Source organism: Vitis riparia, chromosome 1 (assembly GCF_004353265.1).
Source record: "Vitis riparia cultivar Riparia Gloire de Montpellier isolate 1030 chromosome 1, EGFV_Vit.rip_1.0, whole genome shotgun sequence".
Taxonomy (NCBI): domain Eukaryota; kingdom Viridiplantae; phylum Streptophyta; class Magnoliopsida; order Vitales; family Vitaceae; genus Vitis; species Vitis riparia.
The window spans coordinates 22835969-22860523 of record NC_048431.1 but is presented as its reverse complement, the minus strand read 5'-3'; the positions used below and the strand labels follow the sequence as shown (position 1 = coordinate 22860523).

Sequence of the window (24555 nt, the reverse complement as noted above, 5' to 3'; positions counted from 1 at the left end):
ATCTTATTCTTCTTCTAACTAAACAAATTATTTTCATTATATTTAACGTTTTTTTCATGCTAATTATTTTATTATCTCTTAATATTGAATGTGATAGTTTCACCATAGCAGCATAGACTCCATTTTCATTTAGAAATAGGGCTCTAATATACACCAAAACCCAATGTTTTCAGAATTGGACCGGTCATTGAACCGAAAAAGTTATTGACTTACGGTTCATTAGTTGGATCGACGGTCGAATCGTAGTTGAACCAGTTACGTCATAAATAATTAAATATATAATTTATAAATTATTAAAATTTTAAATAATTATAAAAATAAAAATAATAATTTATATATTATTTAAAAATTAAAATTTTTATTTAAAAATCAGAAAATTAGTTTCAAATTATAAATAAATCAAAATTATAATATAAAAAAAATAGCACATTAGATATAAAACACACACACATATATATATATATATATATATATATATATATATATAAATATATATCATCCCTACAATCCTCTTGAATTTAATTAAATGCATCGTTTTCACTCTAGAAGAGTCGTATCTCCTATATCAGTTTCAAACAAACACCAACCAAACACTCCTAAAATCAATTAAATAACTAGTCCTAATTTGACACGAAATCTAAATTCTTCCCACAAATCCATTCCAAGAGGTAACCGGCCAAGATTCATTGGAGAACATTAAAAATTCGAAAGAGAAAGAACGAAATCCCTCATTTCAAGCTAAAATTTCACCAAAAATATTACATGAACATAATCTCTCTCTGCTTCTTTACACATAAGTAAAAAAAACTGAAAGAAGAAGATGATACAAAGGAGATGTGCACAATTTTTCCTAATTATTATTTTTTTAAACAACATAGCAGAAACCATTAACATTACATTTCCCATCATATTACAACCCTTGCTCATAATTAACCCCAAAATTACACAGATCATACAAACATAGAGATACATACTAGTAATTATCCTCCTCCTTCATCCCAATCCTTTGTTTTTTCTTGATTTTTCAAATCTTTTTTCCATTTAAAAAAATCATGGAAAAATGGATCGTTGATTCGTGAAAGACGCGATGGTGAGACGAAACAAGGTTAATTCAAATCCCAATAGTTCCAGGTCCAATAGTCCTAATTTGACACGAAACCTAAATTCTTCCCCACAAACCTAAAAGTTGAACATTACAATAAAGATTGAAATGCCATATAAAATGGGTTCAAATCATACTCTTGAAAATTTTGATTGGTAATGTAGAAGACTTCTAGTTTTGGGGTAAGAAATATTGTTTTAATATTAAAAAGATTTCAAAAATCAAACTTAAATTACACTAGGTTCAATCCTTTTTAATTTCCTCTAATATCTTAAATAACATATCATTTTCTCTAATATCTTAAATGGTATGTCATTTTAACTCGTTGAATGCTATGATATATGATATCTGTTAAAACTAAAATAACATATGTGAACTAAATTCATCAGAAGTATATTCATGTGTATTTATGAGCTAACTTCATCCAATTATGTTCATGTAGTGCAAAAAGCATGATAGATGAAATCATTCTACAAGCACCTTTCTTATGAGGGTACCCTCTTATTTTATTCCTTTTGTACCATAAATTGTGCATTGATCTCTTTTAAGTACAAGAGCAAGCTGATCAGTATTAATAGGGGACTGATAACGCATAAAAGTTCTGTAAGCTTGAGTTTATTGTCACAATGGTTCGGGTCCTCACTATTGCTGGCCACCAAACATTTGGCCGATTTTGTCATCTAGGGACGTACCTATAACTTTCAATATATTGGCATGTCCTCCCAATATATATAGGTAATCAGTATCATCTTCCACGCCACACCAACAATATATATGGTACAAAAGCAAAGATTCAGTAAAAATAAATAATAAATAATAAAAACGAGAGATAAACATTATTTCTAATGGAACTTCAATATTATTATTTTTTTGCAAGTAATTTTGTTTACCTTTCAGCAAAATCACAATAAAAAAGTTTTAGTAACAAATTCAACAACATAAATGGATGGTTTTAAGGCAAATTTAATAAGATAAGTTTTTAAATGAATAACAAATGATATATTTTATGACATGGAATGTTTATTTGCATGCTTGTAATCTCAGCAAATCAAATGTTCAAGGGTTTGCCTTTTATCAGTTAATTTATAAATGGAAAAGTAAAAACCAAACCCGTTCTTACTTTTGGGCTAAAAACATAATAATAATAAATAAATAAAAACAGCAAAAAGCTTCCTTTTTTCTAAAAATTCTTTGATTTTTTGTTTTGGATATTTAATTAAAAAAGAATCATGTAATCATGTATTATATACAAAAAAATTATATTTTTAAAAAGTTTGATTTTTGATTTTTTAAGTACATATATTTTTAAGAAAATAATCCTCAAAACATGTATCTTTTTTAATAGAGGATTTTATTATTGTTTTGAAGATTATTTTTCTTAGGATATATATATTTTAATAGTCAAAAGTAAAACTTGTACTTCTTATTCTTCTTCAATCTTGTTTAGAACCTCTTTAATCAAATTCTTCTCCACCCCCATCTCCCTCTTTGTCTCTTGAGGCGTGGGTGTCTCCTAAAACCTCCACTCCTTTCAACAAACTCGTCCTAAATCTCGGCAGTCGGAGACTGTGAGCCCAAAAGTTTCCATTCTCCAATGAGGAAGAGAATGATGGTGTTTCCTACTAGGAACAAGCACTTGGCTTTGAAGAAGAAAGACCATATATTTGGGAGAGAGGAAAAGAGAAAATGGTTGATGGAAAACCACAGAGGGAAACCAATAAGGATACGAAAAGAACAAGCTACAACCCAATGCAATGAGAGAATAAGCAATGTGGTTGACAAAAACCTGACTCCTAGGCTGATACATTGCTGAAATGGGTGAAGAGAAAAAGAAATCTAGTGGGGTCTGGGCTCAAAGGAGATTTTGGGGAAGATTTGAGAGGGAGAGACTTGGAAAAGTTGAGGATTTCCATCTGATTCGGACCAAGAGAAAGCAAAACAAAGGCTTATATTTAGAAAGAAGGAGATATCTTATTGGGATTCAACACATGCTGCTTTACTATATTGTTTTTCTATGCATGGGGTGTTACTGTTTGAAAAGCCATGGTAGGTAGGTTTGGGAGGTGATTCTTAAGATTCCTCTGATGTAGATACCGTTTTTCTTTCTTCACTTCTCTGAGTTGATGGTTTTGAATTTTTCTTCTCTTTTTTTTTAATTATTAATTTTTCCAAAAGCTAACCTCATAATTATATCTAGAAGATAAATAAAAAAGAAATGACTTGGAAGTTGGAACTCGACCCTTTCCTTAGCTAGAGCTCCGATACCATTTTGGCTAGCCGCCTTGGCAGAAAAGTACCAAGCTTTTTCATTGTTTGGGCATAGTATAACTTTCCTACTTGTAATTGAAGTAGTTAGGGGCACAGGGGATCAAATGTGAGGGACAAAAGAAAGGTTTGTAAAGTAGATGTAGACTCAAGAAAGGAGATGCAAGCTTGTGTCAAAATAATTTGCCTACTCGATAGGCTATTGGACAAACAAATAAAAACCCTATAAAAATTTCATTCAAAACCCAAAAATTCGATGGTAAGACTAGAAATTCACTCTGGGGAAAAGGGAGGAAAAAGTGATAGATTAGTTTTAGGAAGAACAAGATCGAATCAAATGGTAAAATTTAACTTATAGTTATAGTCTTTTTGTGCTTTACAGCATAAATAAGCACTCGATCTTTGTCTTAACCGCTATTGTATGCAACTCACCCGTAGATGTCAATTTATTTTCTCAGAAAGGAAAACAATGATAATTTTCTAAATGGGAAATGAGTAAAATATTTGAAAGATTTCTCAATACAAAATAATGAGGTAAAATGTTCACTAAAAGTGGCTTTAGAGGGCGGTAGGGTGGTAGGGTTTGGGTTGTAAAGGGGAGCAATAAGTGAGGTAATCAAGCATGTGTAGTTGGTGGAGCTTGGTTTGTAACTTAATGTTAAGTGGTAAGTGTACACCCTTTTGATCGAATCTTCTCCATTTCTCTCAGTACCATTTATAATTGTTGCCCCCTTCTTTTGAACCTTTGAGTGCAAAGGTTCAATGAATTAGCTTTTTGCTTTTGGAAAATGGTGGTTTTGATTCTCCTAGGGAGATTTTTGTGCACAGAATTTATGTAGAGAACAAAGGAAGAGATGGATGAAGGTTCAAAGGAAGGAGATTTTTTAGAAAAAATGCTAATTAATGCTTTTAGTATTGCAGTAATTGGTGTAATTAGTTAAACTTACTTTTAGAGGATGCTTACTTGATTAAGAAAAAGTGCATAGTAACAATTTTTCTTTACTTTTCCTTGCTTGACATTAAGTCTATGTTTGATTTGGAAAGTTTGAGAGAAATAAAATAGAGAGAAAAAGAAAAATAGATTTAAAAATCAATAAAATATTTTTATATATTATATCAAACTCATTTTACTTATTTAATTTTTTTATATAAATATTAAATAATTTAAAAATATATACATTTTTTATTAATTTTAATTATATTTGACTTTCTTTGGTATTTTTCATAGTAAAATCAAATATGAAAAAAATAATTTTTTAAAATATTTTTATTTTTTTTAATACTTTTTGGAAATCTAGCATAATGAAAAAAAGAGGGTGAAAGAAATGTGAAAAGTACATAATTTTCACTTTATTTACAAATTACTTCAAGTATTTAAGTCTTTTTTAGAGAACTTCATTATCACGGTTTGAAGGTTTTCAATAGAACTTTGTAGTATGGGCTCCACACTTCTAAATATGTAGATTTTGGACAGGTACAAAGATCCATGCTTTTCTTCAAATGTACTATAAGATGCAAATTTTAATTTAATTAAAATTTTTAAAATTTTCAAAATTAACACTTATTTTTCGTATTATAAGATTATATTTGGTTCTGAGAGGTATTAAAGAAAGAAAAAATAATTTTCTCAAGTTTGGTTTTACTATGAAAAATACAAATATATGTATATATAATTAAAAATAGTTAGATTTATGTAATAGGGGAAAATAAGTTAAATGAATTTGAAGAAATATATAAAATTAATTTATTGATTTTGAATTTATTTATTTTTTATTTTTTTATTTTTATTTTTATTTTTTTTTCTCACATTTTCCTTCAAATTTTTCGACAACCAAATATAACCTAAAATATTTTTAAAATATATTTTCCTGATATAAAATCTTATTGCACCAACTAATTCTACTTATACCCCTACTATTCAAGGCAAAAGAAACAATATCCCAAATAAGCTTTACTCAATTAATTTCCATTGCTTGCTCTATTAAACAATTTTTAAATAAAATTTAAATTTAAATAGACATATTTAAAAATGTGATATTCCTATTTTATTCATATCCCATATTGTACAAAAAAAATTATGTCTTTCTGAAGTTACATGGACTTTCCAAAAATTATACCATTTTTTCTATATTTTTCTGCAATTATAAGGTTAATTTTAAATTGTTACACATTGATGGACAAAATATATAGTTAAAAAAATTAATTAATTTTAATATTTTTTGCCAACTCAAGCCAAAAAGTAAGTCCCTCTTTCCTTTTCTGTTTGGCAATATCACCTCCCTCAATTTTGAGTTCAGCCTTTGGATCTCATAATGCTACTTTTCACCAAATAAAAGATTTTTATTAACTTTAATTTATGTCACAATAATGACAAATCCATACAGACAACTGATCAGTTTATGGAGGATTTCTGTTAGAACTGCATGTCCTCAGGACTGCTATCATCATGAACCAGTAATTTGGCTTCAAGCCACCTTTGTTTATTAATCCTTGCAATGAACTCTTCAACTCTTTTGTTGAGTTCCTCGGCTGGTAATCCAGGTTGATCTTCTTCTCCATCTTCATCACCATCTTTTTCTTCTTCCTCTTCTTTCTCTTCTTTCTCTTCTTCAACCTTATGCAGACTCTCCTCAACCAAATTCTTCTCCAACTCCATCTCTTTTGCCTCTTGAAGAGCAGACAGTACTCGTCTAGAAGCTCGACTCCTCTCGGCATACTCGTCGTAAATCTCAGCAGCTGGAGACTGTGAGCCCAAAAGTTTCCATTCTCCAATGAGGAAGAGGATGATGGTGTTTCCTACTAGGAAAATGCACTTGGGGTTGAAGAAGAAAGACCAGATATTTGGGAGGGAGGTGAAGAGAAAATGGTTGATGGACAACCACAGGGAGGGAAACCAATGGGGATATGAAAAGAACAAGCTACAAACCAATGAAGTGAGTGAGTAAACAATGAGGTTGTGAAGAAACTGAGAGTTCTTGTGATATATTTTCATGGCCTTAGGCTGGCCTATTGCTGAAATGGCCGAAGAGATGAAGAAATTTAGTGGGGTTTCCAACTGGGTTCAAATGGGATTATTTTGGGGAAGATTTGAGAGGGAGACTTGGAAAAGTAGATGATTCCCATGTGATCATGAACAAAGAGAAGCAAAAACAAAGGCATATATATAGTGGGGAGCAATGATATTTTAGTGGGATTCAATAGTTGATGCATGGGGTGTTACTTTTTGAAAATCGGTGGGGTGCTTCTTAAGATTCTTTCTTTTCTAGCGTCCATTTTACTTTCTACTCTTCTAGTTGATGGTTTTGAATTTTCCACTGCCAAAATATTACTTAAAGAAGCATATATACTGAGCATCAGCATATTCAACTTTTAAAGGGGAGGAAACAACCATGGAGTTTGTCACAAAAAATATGGCAAGAAAAAAAAAATTAAAGTTTTATGATTTTGGGTAAAGGTAGAAATATACCAACACTTTGGCCAAAGAATAGTATTGATGTCAATCCCTCCCCCAACATAATAGTTAGTGCATAGCTATTTCATCACGGTCTAATCTTATTTGACCCTCCTTATCGTATTACTTGTTGAGTTTAAGAGTGTATTTGATAGTGATTTTAAAAAGGATTTTTAATTTTTATAATAATTTAAAATAATAAAAAATTAAATATTAAAAAAGTTAAAAGTGTTTTGTAGCATCACTATCAAAGGGTTCTAAGACTTTAACCATCTTAATTTTGTGATGACTAATTGATCATAAGTAAGGATGTGACCATATCTTTTTTGTGGCATGATTCACACCAAGCCCAAATTCATTTCTTTTGGGAGGATGAGGCACTACTATTGCAAACTTAAAAGTATGTTATTATAAATTTTTGTTTGCTTTTATATATATATATATATATATATATATATATATATATATATATATATATTTCATTAATTATTAATTTATATTTCTTTGGATTATTAACATTTTCTTAAAAAAATTATTATCTTATACATTTAACGAGATTATTAATTTATTATATTAATCGGAGTTGAAACTAGAAGATTTTATTATTTAAATGAAATTATTAATTTATCAAATTTTTATTTATTGAGATTTTAGTGTACTTAAAGCATTTTTCCTTTTAAAAATTAGGGTTTAATATTTAAGGTTTAAAGAAATCACTTTTAAAAAGCCTAAAATATTGGTTGAAATGATTTTTGAATTAACATTTTTTTCTTTTATCTTACTACCAAAAATACCTTTAGAATACTTTTTCTTCTTCTTCTTTTTTTTTTTTTTTTTGATAGATATTTATAAAAGTGTTTAGGGGCTAAAATCACTCTTACAACTACCGGTTAAAAGGCATCTTATAGTATATTCCTTCAGTGCTTGAAATATGGTGCTTTAGTATTGTTCATTTGATTTGACATAGATTTTTTCTCATGATCCAAATAGTTGGCGGCAGGGGTGTCGAATGGATAATAGAAAGGGTACCTTGAAAAGCATATTTAGATTCCAAGAGAATTTATCAAAAGAATTTATCTTTTACCTTTCTCGGTTTCATTACACTACCAAAGGATATTTTTGGCTCACGGAAAAAATACCATCGATCAAGCATTGTCATGTATATAATTTTTTATTTTATTATTTATATTCTGATCCCATTTATTTATACATTTATATTTTCATCTCATTAGTTTATATTTTTATTTAATAACCTAAATTTTATCATACATATTTCATCAATATAAACAGCTTATCTCACCGGTATTAATGAATACCTTAATATTTTTCTTCTTTAATAATAAAAGAAAGATGAAAAATCCCATTAATCTTTTTTACAACCATCCATTAATTTCCTTTTTCCCTTTCGTCTTCTTTAAACAAATCACTCAAAAAACATATAAATTTATATTGTACTTTTTTTAAAATCAACAATAAAAATAACAAAGAAAATTCAGATTTATTTAAAATATATTTTTGTTTAAGTTAAAAATGATAATTTATTGATGCTCTCATATCATAAAGTAGAATAAAGTGGTGAGGTGAAATGTTCACAAAAAGGCAAATTTAGATGGAAGTGGGGTTGTAAAATGAGATAATCCAGCATGTGGGGTGGTGGGGCTGGTTACACACTTTAATTGAAATTTTCCCATTTCCTCCAAGAAAAGTTCATATGATCTTTATAAGCAAGTTCAATGAATTGGGCTTTTTTATTTTATTTTGGAAGATGGTTTTTTTTATTCCCGTGGGTTATATTTGTTCCCAAAAGTATTAAAAAAAGAATGGAAGAGAAAAAAAAAAAAGGTGTGTGAGAACCAAAGTTAGAGATCTTTTAAAAAAAAAATGAAAATTTTAATTATACACTTCTTTATTGTTTTATTAAATATTTTAAATTTTTATGATTAAATATATATAAATTTATTTAAGTTATTTAATATTTTTAACTAGGAGGAAAATAAATTAAAATTTTAGTTATACATACTATTTTATTTAATATTTTAATTGTAAAGTATTTTAAATTTTTATAATAAAAAATATATATAATTTTACTTAAGTTATTGATTTATTTTTTTAATTAGGAGTTGAATCACCTCAAGTGGAAAAATCATCTCTAATCATCAAGTGGTTAATAATAATTTTAGACCATACAATATACTAATCCAGCATTTATTTTTATTTATTGCCACCAAAATTTTGTTCAACAATAAAACAAAAAAAAAATTAAAAATATAATTAAAACTTTAAAAAAAAATTAATAATGTAAAAAAAAATATATATTGATTTCCTATCCAAAAATAGTGATTGCCTACCCAAAAATATAAATAAAATAAAATAAAATATTGAATTTCTATGGTGACGTTGAAAGATAGATTCAAGATTTTGAAGTTGAATAATCATGAATGATGGTCAAATTCATATATATAAATGGTTATGGTACCCCTCCCCAATAGGAAGCCTTTGTTGTTAATGAGAAATCCATACTTTCGCATATGGAAGTGGAAGAGCTCGAAGATTATTAGTCAATGAACAAATCCGCGTAATGTCATACAAAAAATGCGTCGGTGTGGATGATATATTTTCATAGCAACTAATTTCAAGCTAGCTCTATGTCACAAGCTTATCCAAATGAGCCTCCCCATGGCCTTATATAGAGTCAGGAAGCTTCTGGAGACTCCTAGAGTGGGAAGAGTGTGGAAGGTTCTAGAGAAGCCTGGAGGGATCCACACAATTCTACACCATGGTGGAAGGCACGAGAGGAGTCCGGGGCTTTCTAGAGAAGTCTAGAAGACTCTTGTATATACTTGTATATAGGCTTGTAACTAGAATGGTGTAGGACATTCTAGAATAGTCTTGAGTTGTAAGGAACCCTCCAAGGTTCCAGAGAGTTCCAATGGTGCCTATAAATAGGTGAGGGCCTCATTTGGCCAAGGCACCAAGCAAGTGAGCATCCAAGCACTTGTAAAAGCTTCTTTGAGTAATAAAGAGCTTCCATTCTTTCAAGGGTTGCCTACCAAGCTTCTTAAGCTTCCGAGTCGCGAGTGTCTTAGCCGAGCAAGCTAAGCATTGGGGATCAAGGCTGACTTAGCAAGATCAAGCATCTTGACTTGCCTAAGTGCCGCACGAGCTTAGTGAACGACTAAGTCCGTGACAAGTGGTATCAGAGCACGGTTAAGAGGTGGGCATATAGAAGGAAGCATGTCGGGCTCTAATGTGGAGGAAACTAGCGAGCAAACCCGTGGACGGGAGATGGAGCATACTGCACGGGGCCGAGGCAGGAAGGATAAGTCTCGTGACGCCTTAGCCAACATGGAGGCAAGGCTAGCCAAGGTGGAGCTAGCCATGGCGGACACCCGGGAAGGGGTGGACTTGATCGAGCAAGGCATGGAGAAGGGCCTAGAGGATCTAAGGGAGCAGATCCAAGACCTTCGCGAGGGGATGCAAGGCTCACAAGTTCAGCCGGTGTCACACGAGGAGTTCATGTCCTTCCAAGACAAGGTCATGACCATGTTCGCTAGTGTGGAGTCAAGGATGGAGGCCTTGGCTGCACGCATGGATGCCCGAGATCAAGAAATTCGTCAAGAGCTGGCCATCTACAAGACCGCGGTGTCAGCACGAGTCATGGCCACTCATGAGGCACCAAGGGTGGAGGTGCCCAAGCCACACACGTTCAGTGGCAAGAGGGATGCTAAGGAGTTAGACAACTTCTTGTGGCACATGGAGCGTTACTTTGAGGCAATTGCATTGACGGATGAAGCCACTAAGGTACGCACCGCGACCCTTTACCTCACCGATAATGCTACTCTATGGTGGCGTCGACGGTTTGCCGACATAGAAAGGGGGACGTGCACCATAGACACATGGGACGCCTTTAAAAGAGAGATCAAGAGGCAATTTTATCCCGAAGACGTGGCTTACCTAGCAAGGAAGAGTCTCAAGCGTCTCAAGCACACGGGCTCGATCCGTGAGTATGTCAAGGAGTTCTCTACTCTTATGCTTGAGATACCTAACATGGCCGAAGAGGAGCTACTGTTTAACTTCATGGACAACTTACAAAGTTGGGCCGAGCAAGAGTTGAGGAGGCGTGGTGTCCAAGACCTAGCCACGGCCATGGCAGTAGCGGAGTCCTTGGTGGATTATAGAAGGGGAGACTCCACCAAGCCCAAGCCACCATCCAAGGGGAACCAGGCCAAAGGTGGGGGAGATAAGAGGTCGCAAGGCCATACTTCTAAGGAAGGATCAAGCAAAGGCCCTAGTGGCAAGGATGGCAAAGGCAAGGACAAGCGGAAGGAGTTCACGCCCAGGACCAATTGCTTCCTATGCGATGGTCCACACTGGGCACGGGACTGCCCTAAGAGGAAGGCTTTAAATGCTATGATTGAGGAAAAGGAGCAGGAAGGCGATGCTAAGGTGGGATCGTTGCAGCTCCTAAATGCCCTTAAGGCCAAGCCGCTGCCTAAGACGCCTCAAAGCAAAGGGCTGATGTATGTGGAAGCCCTTGTCAATGGGAAGGCCACCAAGGCCCTGGTGGACACAGGTGCCACCCACAACTTTGTCTCGGAGGATGAGGCAAGAAGGTTGGAGCTCCAAGCATCCAAGGAAGGAGGATGGCTCAAGGCAGTCAATTCAGCCGCTAAGCCATCACATGGAGTAGCTCGCGGGGTGACTATGCACATCGGCTCGTGGGAAGGAATGGTCGACTTCACAGTGGCACCCATGGACGACTTCAAGGTGGTGCTAGGAATGGACTTCCTACAGAAGGTCAAGGCTGTGCCACTACCCTTCTTACGCTCAATGGCTATCCTAGAGGAAGAGAAGCCATGCATGGTCCCTACGGTCACTGAAGGTACGCTCAAGACCCCTATGCTATCTGCTATGCAAGTAAAGAAGGGGTTAAAAAGGGAAGAGGTGACCTACCTCGCGACCCTAAAAGAAGGAAAGGATGATGGGTCGGGAGAACCCATGCCTAAGGAAATAGAAGGAGTCCTTGATGAGTTCAAGGACGTGATGCCGCCCGAGTTGCCTAAGAGACTTCCTCCTAGGAGAGAGGAAGATCACAAGATAGAGTTAGAGCCGGGAGCCAAGCCCCCTGCTATGGGGCCATATAGGATGGCACCACCCGAGCTGGAGGAGCTAAGGAGACAACTCAAGGAGTTACTAGATGCGGGGTTCATCCAACCCTCCAAGGCTCCCTATGGCGCGCCGGTTTTATTTCAAAAGAAGCATGATGGGTCCCTACGAATGTGTATAGATTACCGGGCACTCAACAAGGTGACGGTGAAGAACAAGTATCCCATCCCGCTCATTGCTGACTTGTTCGATCAACTTGGAAGGGCCAGGTACTTCACAAAGCTGGACTTAAGGTCAGGCTACTACCAAGTCAGAATTGCGGAGGGAGATGAGCCAAAGACCACTTGTGTGACCAGGTATGGCTCATATGAGTTCTTAGTGATGCCTTTCGGACTCACCAATGCCCCAGCAACGTTCTGCACCCTCATGAACAAGATCTTCCACCCATACTTGGACAAATTCGTGGTGGTGTACTTGGATGACATAGTCATCTATAGCAACACCCTGAAGGAGCATGAAGAACACTTGAGGAAGGTCTTTAAGATCTTAAGGCAGAACGAGCTATACGTGAAGAAGGAGAAATGTTCGTTTGCTAAGGAGGAAGTGAGCTTCCTAGGGCACCGCATCAAGGATGGCAAGCTGATGATGGATAATAGCAAGGTGAAAGCCATCCAAGAATGGGATCCACCAACCAAGGTACCCCAACTCCGATCTTTCCTTGGTTTAGTTAATTACTACCGGCGGTTCATAAAGGGTTATTCGGCAAGGGCCGCTCCACTCACTGATCTTCTCAAGAAGAATAAGGCATGGGAGTGGGATGAAAGGTGCCAACAAGCCTTTGAGGATCTGAAGAAGGCTGTGACTGAGGAGCCAGTGTTGGCACTACCCGACCACACCAAGGTCTTTGAGGTACACACAGATGCCTCAGACTTCGCTATTGGGGGAGTCCTTATGCAAGAAAGGCACCCAATCGCATTTGAGAGTCGCAAGCTGAACGACACGGAGAGACGATACACGGTGCAGGAAAAGGAGATGACTGCTATCGTCCATTGCTTGCGCACCTGGAGGCACTATCTGCTAGGGTCTCACTTCATAGTGAAGACCGACAACGTGGCCACTAGCTACTTCCAGACACAGAAGAAGCTGAGTCCTAAACAAGCTAGGTGGCAAGACTTCCTGGCCGAGTTCGACTATACGCTGGAATATAAGCCAGGAAGTGCTAATCATGTGGCCGACGCCCTAAGCCGCAAAGCCGAGCTGGCGTCTATGACGAGTCAACCCCAAGGAGACATAATGGATCTTCTAAGGGAGGGTTGCAACATGATCCAGTGGCTAAGAGCCTCATCGCCCTGGCTCATGAAGGGAAGACTAAGCGGTTTTGGGTAGAAGATGGCCTACTCTACACTAAGGGGAGACGACTCTATGTACCTAAGTGGGGGAACCTAAGGCGGAACCTGATCAAGGAGTGCCATGACACCAAGTGGGCTGGGCACCCTGGGCAACGACGCACTAGGGCACTACTTGAGTCGGCTTACTATTGGCCTCAGATACGGGACGAGGTTGAGGCCTATGTGAGGACTTGTCTTGTGTGCCAACAAGACAAGGTGGAACAGCGACAACCTAGAGGCCTGTTAGAGCCACTACCTATAGCAGAACGCCCATGGGACAGCGTCACCATGGACTTCATCATCGGGCTACCCAAGTCGGAGGACAGCGGGTCGATCATAGTGGTGGTAGACAGGTTCTCTAAGTATGCAACCTTCATAGCAGCCCCGACTGACTGCACGGCGGAAGAGACGGCGAGGCTATTCCTAAAGCACGTAGTCAAGTATTGGGGGTTGCCGAAGTTTATCATCAGTGATCGCGACCCGCGTTTCACTGGGAAGTTTTGGACGGAGCTCTTCAAACTTATGGGTTCGGAGTTTCACTTCTCCACAAGCTTTCACCCACAGACGGATGGGCAGACCGAGAGGGTGAACGCGTTATTGGAGCTATACTTGAGGCACTTCGTGAGTGCCAACCAGAAGGATTGGGCTAAGTTGCTAGATATAGCCCAGTTCTCATACAACCTACAAAGGAGTGAAGCAACCAACAAGAGTCCGTTCGAGCTAGCCACAGGACAGCAACCCTTAACTCCTCACACTCTCACGATTGGCTATACGGGGAGAAGTCCGGCGGCTTTCAAGTTCGCAAAAGGGTGGCATGAGCAAGCTGACATAGCACGCTCATACTTGGACAAGGCCGCGAAGAAAATGAAGAAGTGGGCAGACAAGAAGCGACGGCACACGGAGTATAAGGTCGGAGACATGGTGCTTGTCAAGCTCCTTCCTCAACAATTCAAGTCCCTAAGGCCAGTACATAAGGGCCTTGTGAGGAGGTATGAAGAACCCTTCCCCATACTTGGGAAGGTTGGCAAGGTGTCCTATAAAGTCGAGCTGCCCCCGAGGTTGAAGATTCATCCTGTCTTCCACGCAAGCTACTTGAAGCCCTATCACGAAGACAAGGATGATCCAAGCCGAGGGTTGTCCAAGAGGGCACCTACAGCGGTCGTGACCTCCTATGATAAGGAGGTAGAACACGTCCTCGCAGACCGGGTCATCAGGAGACGAGGGGTACCTCCTGCTACGGAATACCTAGTGAAATGGAAGGGACTACCAGAAAGCGAAGCTAGCTGGGAGCCAGCAGAGGCACTATGGCAGTTCCAAGAGCAGATCGAGCGGTTCCGGGCAGAAGGCGCGACGAGGACGTCTGCGGCATAGGTGGGGGAGAGTGTCACAAGCTTATCCAAATGAGCCTCCCCATGGCCTTATATAGAGTCAGGAAGCTTCTGGAGACTCCTAGAGTGGGAAGAGTGTGGAAGGTTCTAGAGAAGCCTGGAGGGATCCACACAATTCTACACCATGGTGGAAGGCACGAGAGGAGTCCGGGGCTTTCTAGAGAAGTCTAGAAGACTCTTGTATATACTTGTATATAGGCTTGTAACTAGAATGGTGTAGGACATTCTAGAATAGTCTTGAGTTGTAAGGAACCCTCCAAGGTTCCAGAGAGTTCCAATGGTGCCTATAAATAGGTGAGGGCCTTATTTGGCCAAGGCACCAAGCAAGTGAGCATCCAAGCACTTGTAAAAGCTTCTTTGAGTAATAAAGAGCTTCCATTCTTTCAAGGGTTGCCTACCAAGCTTCTTAAGCTTCCGAGTCGCGAGTGTCTTAGCCGAGCAAGCTAAGCATTGGGGATCAAGGCTGACTTAGCAAGATCAAGCATCTTGACTTGCCTAAGTGCCGCACGAGCTTAGTGAACGACTAAGTCCGTGACATCTAGCCCACTTTTAACCAAGTGGTGCTAGATTTATTATTATTATTATTATTTGATGATGAATCTCAATTATGAATAATAATTTGCTTTATGTAACAATGATGTATTTATTTCTTAGTAAAATACTTTATTTGCTACTTTTTATATTTATTTTTTATTATATGGGAGATCATCCATACAATTTTAATTCAATATCTCTACTTGGAAGAATCAATTTAGCTTATTTGAAAAAATGGGTAAGAACAAATAATGGTGGACATAATAAAATTTTAGGAGACATAATTGTAAAGAAAATACGATACCCATACTTCCATTTAAATTAAATATAAGAAAATAATGAATGTATACATAATTCAAACAATTTATAGAACTAATTACCAACATTTCACAAAATAAAAATTTTAAATACTACTAATGTTGTTGATGAAAAATTTGATAAAAGTTCAACAATATTTTCATTTTAAAAAAAAAAATTGAAAAAAAAATTTTAAATAAAAAATAATTCTTAATTTAAGAATGATAGTTTTGTGATATAAGTGATATTTTATAAAATTTTCATTTTTTTCCCATTTTATCAAAACACCTTTATTCATATTCACAATACTAAGTAAAAACAAAAATATTTATTCACCTTTATTGATATTCACAAAACATCTTTATTGATATTTTGAGACATAATTGACTAATTGCAAAAGGAATCATGTAAAAATAAAAATAATTCTTAAGTCAAGTTCAACAATAGTTTGAACTTTAATATATATTTATTTACATTGATCGTGCAAGAGGTGGCATGTCACTCATAAGAAATGCAAAAGTGGGTATTAAGAAGAAATATTCCATGCATGGATCAAGAGAATTTTGAGTCAAAATGGAAATAGGTGATGGAGGCATGTTTGGGATGTATTACCCTCATCTCAACCTCTCATTCCATTCACATAAACTTATTTTCATTTTTGTACTAATAAAAAATTTAAACTAGATGGAGTAGATATAAGAATTTCTCATACATGTTCAACCATATTTAATTTTTTATAACTTTTATTTAAAAAAAACTTAATTACATTATAAATAAATAATTTTTATAAATAAATAAATGCTATAATTTTTTATAACTTATTTGGTTGAGAAGTAACTTTTTATTATTTTATAAGTATTAAAAATGAAAAAAGAAAAAGAAGAAAAAATTGGAACAAGACAATACTTACCTTCTTACGTGTAAATTGGGGTAATTTGTCAAGAAAAATCTGAAATGGAAATCGTACTCAAGATTATTCCAAGTATGTATTCACCCATATTTTTCTCCTTTTACACTCAAATGAGGAGGGTGTAAATAGAGAAAAAGTGGGTGAGTTTAACGTTACCCATAATGGGCTACTACCGTAATTTCACACCCTTTCGCCCAATTCCAAGATTTGTCCAGTGCAAAATGGGTTGCTAGACGTGCAACATTTCGTGGGCTTGAGATTCGACCCAATTAGGCCCGCAACCAAGCTAGCTCAAGCCTAGCCCACTAAAGTGTAAATAATGGCTTTATTTATAACAAAACATTTTAAATCCTCTATTTATTTTTTATATAAAGAGGAATAACAATGAAATATTACAACAAAAGACATCATTAGTTAATTTTTTTATTCATTCTTTTATTTTTATTTTGTTTTTCATAGTAAAATAGAAAACATTTTTTTTAACAAAATCTTTAGATACCTCCAAAAACCCATATGGGAGAATTATAAATGAAAATATTTATTTATTTATATAATTAATTTTATATTTGAAACTAAAAAGTTAAAATGGTTTTATTAAAAATAAGAATGGTTTTGAAATGTAAAAAAAAATATATATATAAGTTTAATTTGTACTTTAACAAAATAAGGTATTTTCATATAATATATTTTATTTGTTTCTTTATTATTTTCACTTGTTTTGATTGTTTTAGAAAATAATTATATAAGTATATAGAATGATTAAAAATAAACTATAAATCATTTTATATAAAAAATATATTTTTAAAATATTTTTAAAAAGTATTAAAAGTCGAATAAAAATATTTTAAGTTTTCAAAAAAGACTTTTATTTTACACAATATTAGAAAACAATTTTCAAAAGCTATATTCAGAAACAATCATGAGGAACTTCCTTAATATACATTATAATAACGAAAAGATGTTCAAACCTTTTCCAAATTCCAAAGAATTGAATTCTTGTGTCCTTTTCCCTTTATTAAAATACTTTTTGTGGTTTCTAAGATTGAATCTCTCTAACTTGCTTATAAAATATTCTTATCATCAATGTAGCAAGGAGTTATACATAGGATAAGGTAAATTTTCTTTGCATTTGATGTGGACAATCTCTTCAAAATTGCAAAAATCAGATAATGGGACCATTTTGGAAAACCCAATTATATTATTTCATTTTAATTTCAGATCCATTTTTGGAATTCAATTCCCTAATTTGAAGAATTAATTATTAGTTAAGATTTTACTTCAAGAGTATTAAATTTTACGTTATAACTCCAAAAGACCTCAAATCATTAAAAAAATTAATGATGCTCATTATTTGATTGATGTTCTGGAATGAAATGATTTCATCCTTCCCGAAGATGAAATTTAAATAAATTGATGAAATCATTTCCTACCATGGGAGGCCTTCCTATCCAATTTATAGTTTGTTGTTTCCACCACATTCCTTGCACTCAGCATTTGGTCTAAGAGAGGCTCCCAACAGAAGCTATGGGAAAGGTATCAAACCCTAATTATTTGTTTGGTTGTTGAGAAATTATAAGAAGAGAAAGGGAAAAAAAAACCATGGTAACAATAATTCTATTGGTTTTATTAGTTTTAAGACTGTGTTTGTTTTATTAGTTTAATATGATTTTAAGAGTTTCTTTGGAAATTATTCTTGAAAATAAGTTTTTAAGTTTAAAAATATATTTAATAATTTTTTTATTAAAAAATATTTTTTTTGAGAATTTATTTTGAAAATACTTAGTTTTTAAAACAAATTTATAGGTGTTTTCAAGTGTTTTTTTTCTTTTTTTAAAAAAAACACTCAAACTTTTCAATATAATTTTTTACATTGTACGGGAAAATTATTTTTCATATTTGAATTCTTAACTGTTTTTTAAAACTCTTCCAATAAATTGTTTTCTAAAAACTACTTTAAAAAATGGAACAAAGCCTGAAATTTGATTTTTGGACAGAAAAATGGTGAAAATGAGAAAAAAGGCATAACAGGGGATCCAAAAAGTGGAGATAAGAAGCAAGAAGAACCAAAGGAAGATATCATTTTGAAGGTTTACATGCACTGTGAAGGATGTGCAAACAAGGTTTTGAAAAGCCTGAGAGGTTTTGATGGTATGACTCTACAAAAAAAAAATATAATAATCACATCACATGTTTTAGTTAAAAGAATTTATAGTTTGTTTTTTTTTTTTTTTGGTGCATATTTTTACATTTATTAATCCTTTTATTTCTCTAATTTTTTATGTGGTTTTTTTTATTTTATTTTTATTTTTATTTTATTTTATGTTCCATAGGGGTTGAAGAAGTTGAGACGGATCGAAAGAATCATAAAGTGATAGTAAAGGGAGAAAAGGCTGATCCATTGAAGGTTTTGGAGAGGGTTAAGAAGAAATATGGGAAAAATGTAGAGCTTCTCTCTCCCATTCCCAAAGCCAAAGAGCCTCAAGAGAATAAGAAAGAAGAGAAAGAAAAGGTTTTATTTATTTATCTTAAAAAATAATAATTTTATAAAAAAAAATTATATTATTTTTATATTTAATATTTGATTTATTTTTATTTTCGCAGCCTAGAGTGATGATTGTGGTGCTCAAGGTGTATATGCATTGTGAGAATTGTGCGGTAGAAATCAAGAAAACTATATTGAAAATGAAAGGTAAATCAAATCACTCATTTGATATTCCTTTCCATCTTCTACTCGTATCTCTCTCTATATATTCATTTTGACAAGTCAACTAACCCTTTACTCTTATTAGCATGATTATAAATAAAAACAACATTTGTCTTTAATTTTTTAGGAAATAAATTGGTAATTTTCAAACAAAATTATTTTTTTATTGAAAATTTTTATACTAATTTTTGGCCACTTAAATTTGATAAAGAAGGAAAATATATAAGAAAAAAAAAAGTTGAAATCATAAAAGGAAAAACCCCTTACATGATTTTTTTTTTTTTTAATTTGAATTTGAATTCATTTATTTTCTCTTCTCTTCTATACAAATATATTAAAATTAAAGACTCGATCATCTCATCTCAAAGTCAATAATGAAGATACCTAATTGAGTTTAATCCATCCCAAACAACACACTTATCTCCCTATCTTAGGACCTTAACTTATCTCAAGTCATTTCAACATGTTGCATCTATGATTTGAACCGATAAAATAGCTATGATAATACTTATTAGGATAAAAAAATCTGACATCTTATTTGAAAACTAATTGATTATTAGGGAGATCAAACTAATCATCTATATGTTGGTCAATGTCACATTCATTTATTGATTTTAAGATTTAACCATTTTAAAGTATAAAGAGGGTTTAACCAATTCACAAACTTATCCATAGGTATTTTTTAATTATTTTTTTTTAAGGAAAAATATATTATAGCATACCTAAATAAAATAATATGGAATTTGAATATTATATTTTTATTAAAATATTTAAATATTTTTCTTAGGGTTTGTTTGAAACTGTTCTATAAACATAAAATTGTTTCTAACTCAAAAAACACTTGCTTATTGAGATTTTTTTTTTTTTTTTTGTGTTGAAAACAAATTATTTTTTAAAACAAGTTTGAATTACCTTAAGGTATTTTTGTAAATTAAGTGTTCTAAACAACAATTGAAAATATGAAAAATATTTTAAAATTTTTCATATTATAGTGTTTGATTTTTTTCATTAAAAATATGCAAAAAAAAAAAAACTATTTTTCCAAATAGAATTTTATTTCTAAAATTAGTTTAAGAACTATTCTCAAAATCTAATTTTGATAACTATTTTTAAAAACTTTGCCAAACAAACCCTTGAATTCCTTCCTATATTTCCCTTTTCATTAAATTTTTATAATTCAAATGAAAATTATTGATTTATTTATTTTTTCTTTAAGAAGTAAGAAAAATATCTATGAATTTCAGGAGTTCGAACAGTGGAGCCAGATACAAAAAACTCGACTGTGACAGTGAAAGGAGTGTTTGATCCACCAAAGCTGGTTGATCATCTCCATAATCGAGCAGGAAAACATGCAGTAATCTTAAAGCAAGATGAAGAGAAGAAGCAGAAGAAACAAAAGGTGAAGGAGATGAGGGAGACCGACAAGAAAAGTGACATAAAAGAGGGAATCGAAGAGCAGTGGGGAAATGAAATTGATTCCAACTTTTTCTATTATAATTCTCAATATCCTTATCAACATTTATACCCTTATCAATTTTTGAGTGAGGAAAATACTAATGCTTGTTCGATATTGTGAACATTCCCAAATATTTGAGTAAATGAATCATTCTGATGAATATTGCTCTATTATTATTATTGGTTTAGTTGTAATGTTATTACATTTGCTTACATGTCCTAAGGCTATATTTGATTTTGGAAAGTATTAAAGAGAAAAAAGAGAACATATTATCCAAAAAAGTTTTCTCATATCTGGTTTTATTATAAAAAAAATACGAAAAAAATTAAATATAATTAAAATCAACTAAATTTTATGTATTTTAAATTTATTTATTTTTTATATAATGGAAGGTAAATTCCACTCTACCTACATAGAAGGATCATTATTCGTTGACTTTCTAAGGTCCAACCTTTTGCTCCCCTATTGAAAAGGGGTAAAGGCACTTCGCTTCACTATTAGACTACTTAATATTCAATTCAAAATGCTTTATTTAGTTTCGCAAGCCTTTGTCATTTTCAATCAATTAAGTAGGGTTTGAGACCTCTTGTGAATTTGTAAATTCGAGGAGCATGTTGCAACAAAAAGGATGGACCCCTATGCATTTCATTCTAATTGGAAGGGGAAAAAGAAAAAAAAAATACCCCCCCTTCGTGGTGAACCTCACCTTGTGATTGAGATGAGGTAGATGCCTCCGATTTCGAGTCAAGCGCGGATGGAATTGAATCAGAGTTTCATCTTTCTTGGTAATTAAATTAAATACAAGTACATCCTTTTATTTTGAAGCAAAATGGTGGTGAAATAACAAATAAAAAAAATAGATGGGTATTTGATAAATTTTCAAACTTTAATCATATGATGAATGAAAATAAGTGAAATGAGTTCAAAGAAATTAATCATCTAATGAATATAAATAAATAAAATGAGTTTGAAAAAATATATAAAAATAATTTATTGATTTTAAATGTATTTCTTTTTTACTTTTTCTCTTTATTTTTTTCTCCTAGATTTCTTGGGATCAAACACCACCTAGATTCATTCATTAAGTTTATATATATATATTAAAAAGGGGGGAAAAAATCTCCTTGGAGAAGCCTTAAAATAATAACCAAAAGAAAAAGAAAAATGTAAAAGTCCAAAATCTACCTAAATATAAAAAATTATAAAAATATTAGTCATATAAATTTTTTCACCCTAATCTTTATCATGTTGTTAAATAATAGATAATAATTGCATGTTAATAAATTTTTGAATTTAACAAATTAAAAATATTTTTTTATTGATATTAAATTATAATTTTACCATATAAACATGTCATAAAAATAATAAGAAAAGTGGTAGGATGCATAGCATCTTCCAAGAAAAAAATCATGTGCCTTGATGTCATATACAATCTTTTTTGGTACGTCTCTTATCACCGTGTAGTGGAGGTTTCTGCAACGTGAAAAATGCGAGGGAGCTGCAAAACCGAATGGTCAAACTTCTTCATAGAGAATATTCAATAGAATATTTCTTTATTTATTTTGTCTTTTGCTCTGCCAACCCACAACCCACACAACCCACACCCCCCACAACCAACCCCTTCTGATATTTATTTTATTTTATTTATTTATTATTATCTTTAATGGGTGCTATACATTCAAAATGTGATTTTCTTGGAAATGATGCTTCTCATTTTTTTATTTTATGAGATTATGAAATACAATCATTTTTATATCATATCTAAATCTCAAACATAAAATGACAAATCAGCAAACACGTATTCAAAGATTAAAAATAACCTTTTTAACGAGAATGAAAATAAAAAAAAATATTTAAATTTTTTTATATATAAAAATAATTGATTAAAAAGAACAAAAAGATCTTGTATTTGTAAATTTAATATTTTTAATCTTAAAAAAATACCATATTTTTAATATAAATACCTCTCAATATATTGATTATTGACAAAATGTAAAAATATTTTTGTTCAAAACAAAAATTCTTTAAGCTTAAAAAAAAAGATGAAAGTTCAATTCATAAAATGATAATGATTTTATCATTTTTAATCAAATAACCCTATATATAATTAATCCGTATAAACTTTACTTTTTAGAAAAATTTTAATCATCTCATGAGAAAGTATAATTGTTTTCAAATAAATGGTCATAATGTTTTTTAATGTGATTAGGGATGAGAATAAAAAGAGTTTCGGTATGTGTCTTGTCCCATTCATAAAAAGTTGAAATTTGAGGTAAAAGTTAAACATAAAAATTTTATTTTTTTATTAACAAGTATAAGGTATTTTCTTATTCGACAAGAATCCGATAGTACCTTATTTTGCTTCATCTCAATTATATTGATTTTAATATAATTGAATTTTGTAAAAATAAAAAATAATTTTAAAAAATAAAATAGGGTGAATATGATAATTTATTATAGAGATAAACATTTGAATATCTTGAAAAAAATTTAAAATACTTTGTTTAAATTTAAATTATTAACCAAACCTTATAAAATTAAAATATTTTTCTTAAAATTTATATATATCAATGTTTGAGATTGAAAATCTAAAATTAAATTGATCCTCCCTTAGTCAAAATTAATCAATTTTGATTTAAAAATAGGATAAAAGATAGTCAAACTTGATTTACTTCCAAATAAGTTTGACACGAGGAAATATCCATGTAATTGATCAAATGATGTAACCCTTTTCATAAAACAATATATATTTTTTTATTTATCAAATCCTCTGTCAATAAAAATAAAAATAAAAATAAAAAAGACCTCCTGTGGGCCCAAGCAGCCGTCTGGCGAACGGGTCGAAGTTGGCCGTGCACCAACACCTCCAATGTTTATCATTCCGGGTCATGGTCCAAGACTCCAAGGCGGCCCAAGGGTTGAAATTCTGTGGTAGAAGAGGGTAGCTGAAAGACTAAAACGACACTTGAGATGTCGTTTTCATTTCTCCAACTTCCATATCTTGCAAAAGGGTAGGTGCTTTTGGAATTTTACTTTATTGAAATGTTACCGTTACCACGAGCGGGTGCGTAGTGTGACTACGTTACCCAAGACGTCAGAAAAAGCTGCACGTGGCGTTACTGTCCTCATTCAATAAGATTATGACACGTCAGCACTCGAAGAGATAAACCCACATGGGTTTCGTTCACCAATTGGATGGTGCCCTAAATGAAATTATTAACGTATCTGAATTTATCATAATTAGCTTTTTATTCATAAAATATTTTTTTCGTCATACTTTAAATTTTTATTTTTATTCTTATATTAATACTAATTTAAATAAAAATATAGACAGATTTCCCCGAAATTTGAGTTAAATAATATTTTGATATTGTTTAAATTGATTTTTAAAATTTTATTTTAAAATTATTGATTTTAAATCATTTTGACTCATAAAATTAGATTTTTGATATTTTTATTTTATAAAATATCAAGACAATGAGAGGATAAGCCAAAATTAGGTGGAAATGAATGCATCCTTTCCATGTTTTTAATTGGATTTGGTTTGGTAATGAATCATGCAACGGTTTAATCTACACCTTTATGCCAAATCTGACTTGGCATCACTCCATTGCGTAACTGTCACAGCTTGTTAGAATCTCGCACTGGATAGGACCCGCCAGTTAAAAAATTGTCCAATCATGATCCGCCATGTGGCAAAAAAACTATCTGGCTCAGGCTCAAATTAATGGTCGTGCGCCACCTGGCAAAATAAATATTTCCGTCTCAAGTTTAAATTAATAATTGTGGTCAACCGGCCCAGGCTAGCACTTCTCCAGGGTCAGGAAAACCTAGAATTTCTAAACATCAAGATACTGCCACGTGTATAAAACTCTCCCGCGTTGTACATCTATCCGTTAACCCTAATCTCTCCCTCTCCCTTTCTCTCTCCTCTCTCCTCTCTCCTCTCGCGCT

General features: G+C 32.9%; 2 protein-coding genes across 2 annotated transcripts; one reads left to right on the top strand and one right to left on the bottom strand.

Moving 5' to 3' along the window:
* Positions 1–5775: 5775 nt before the first annotated feature.
* On the bottom strand, positions 5776–6359 carry LOC117921272. Its single transcript, XM_034839124.1, has one exon. The coding sequence runs from the start codon at positions 6357–6359 to the stop codon at positions 5781–5783; it is 579 nt and encodes a 192-aa protein (XP_034695015.1). The 3' UTR covers positions 5776–5780.
* A 10126-nt stretch (positions 6360–16485) lies between these two features.
* LOC117921255 (heavy metal-associated isoprenylated plant protein 7-like) lies at positions 16486–20721 on the top strand. Its single transcript, XM_034839100.1, has 5 exons — positions 16486–16513; positions 18470–18589; positions 18772–18950; positions 19043–19130; positions 20390–20721. Exons 1-5 carry the CDS (start codon positions 16486–16488, stop codon positions 20719–20721), a joined length of 747 nt encoding a protein of 248 aa, XP_034694991.1.
* Positions 20722–24555: the final 3834 nt, after the last annotated feature.

Excerpts from the sequence above, each read along its gene's own strand:
- LOC117921272 (XM_034839124.1), bottom strand. The coding sequence starts at position 6,359 with ATGAAAATATATCACAAGAACTCTCAGTTTCTTCACAACCTCATTGTT.
- LOC117921255 (XM_034839100.1), top strand. The coding sequence starts at position 16,486 with ATGGAAATCGTACTCAAGATTATTCCAA. Across the intron at positions 16,514-18,469 it reads CGTACTCAAGATTATTCCAA|GGGATCCAAAAAGTGGAGAT; the intron begins GTATGTATTCAC and ends AAGGCATAACAG. Across the intron at positions 18,951-19,042 it reads AGAAAGAAGAGAAAGAAAAG|CCTAGAGTGATGATTGTGGT; the intron begins GTTTTATTTATT and ends TTATTTTCGCAG.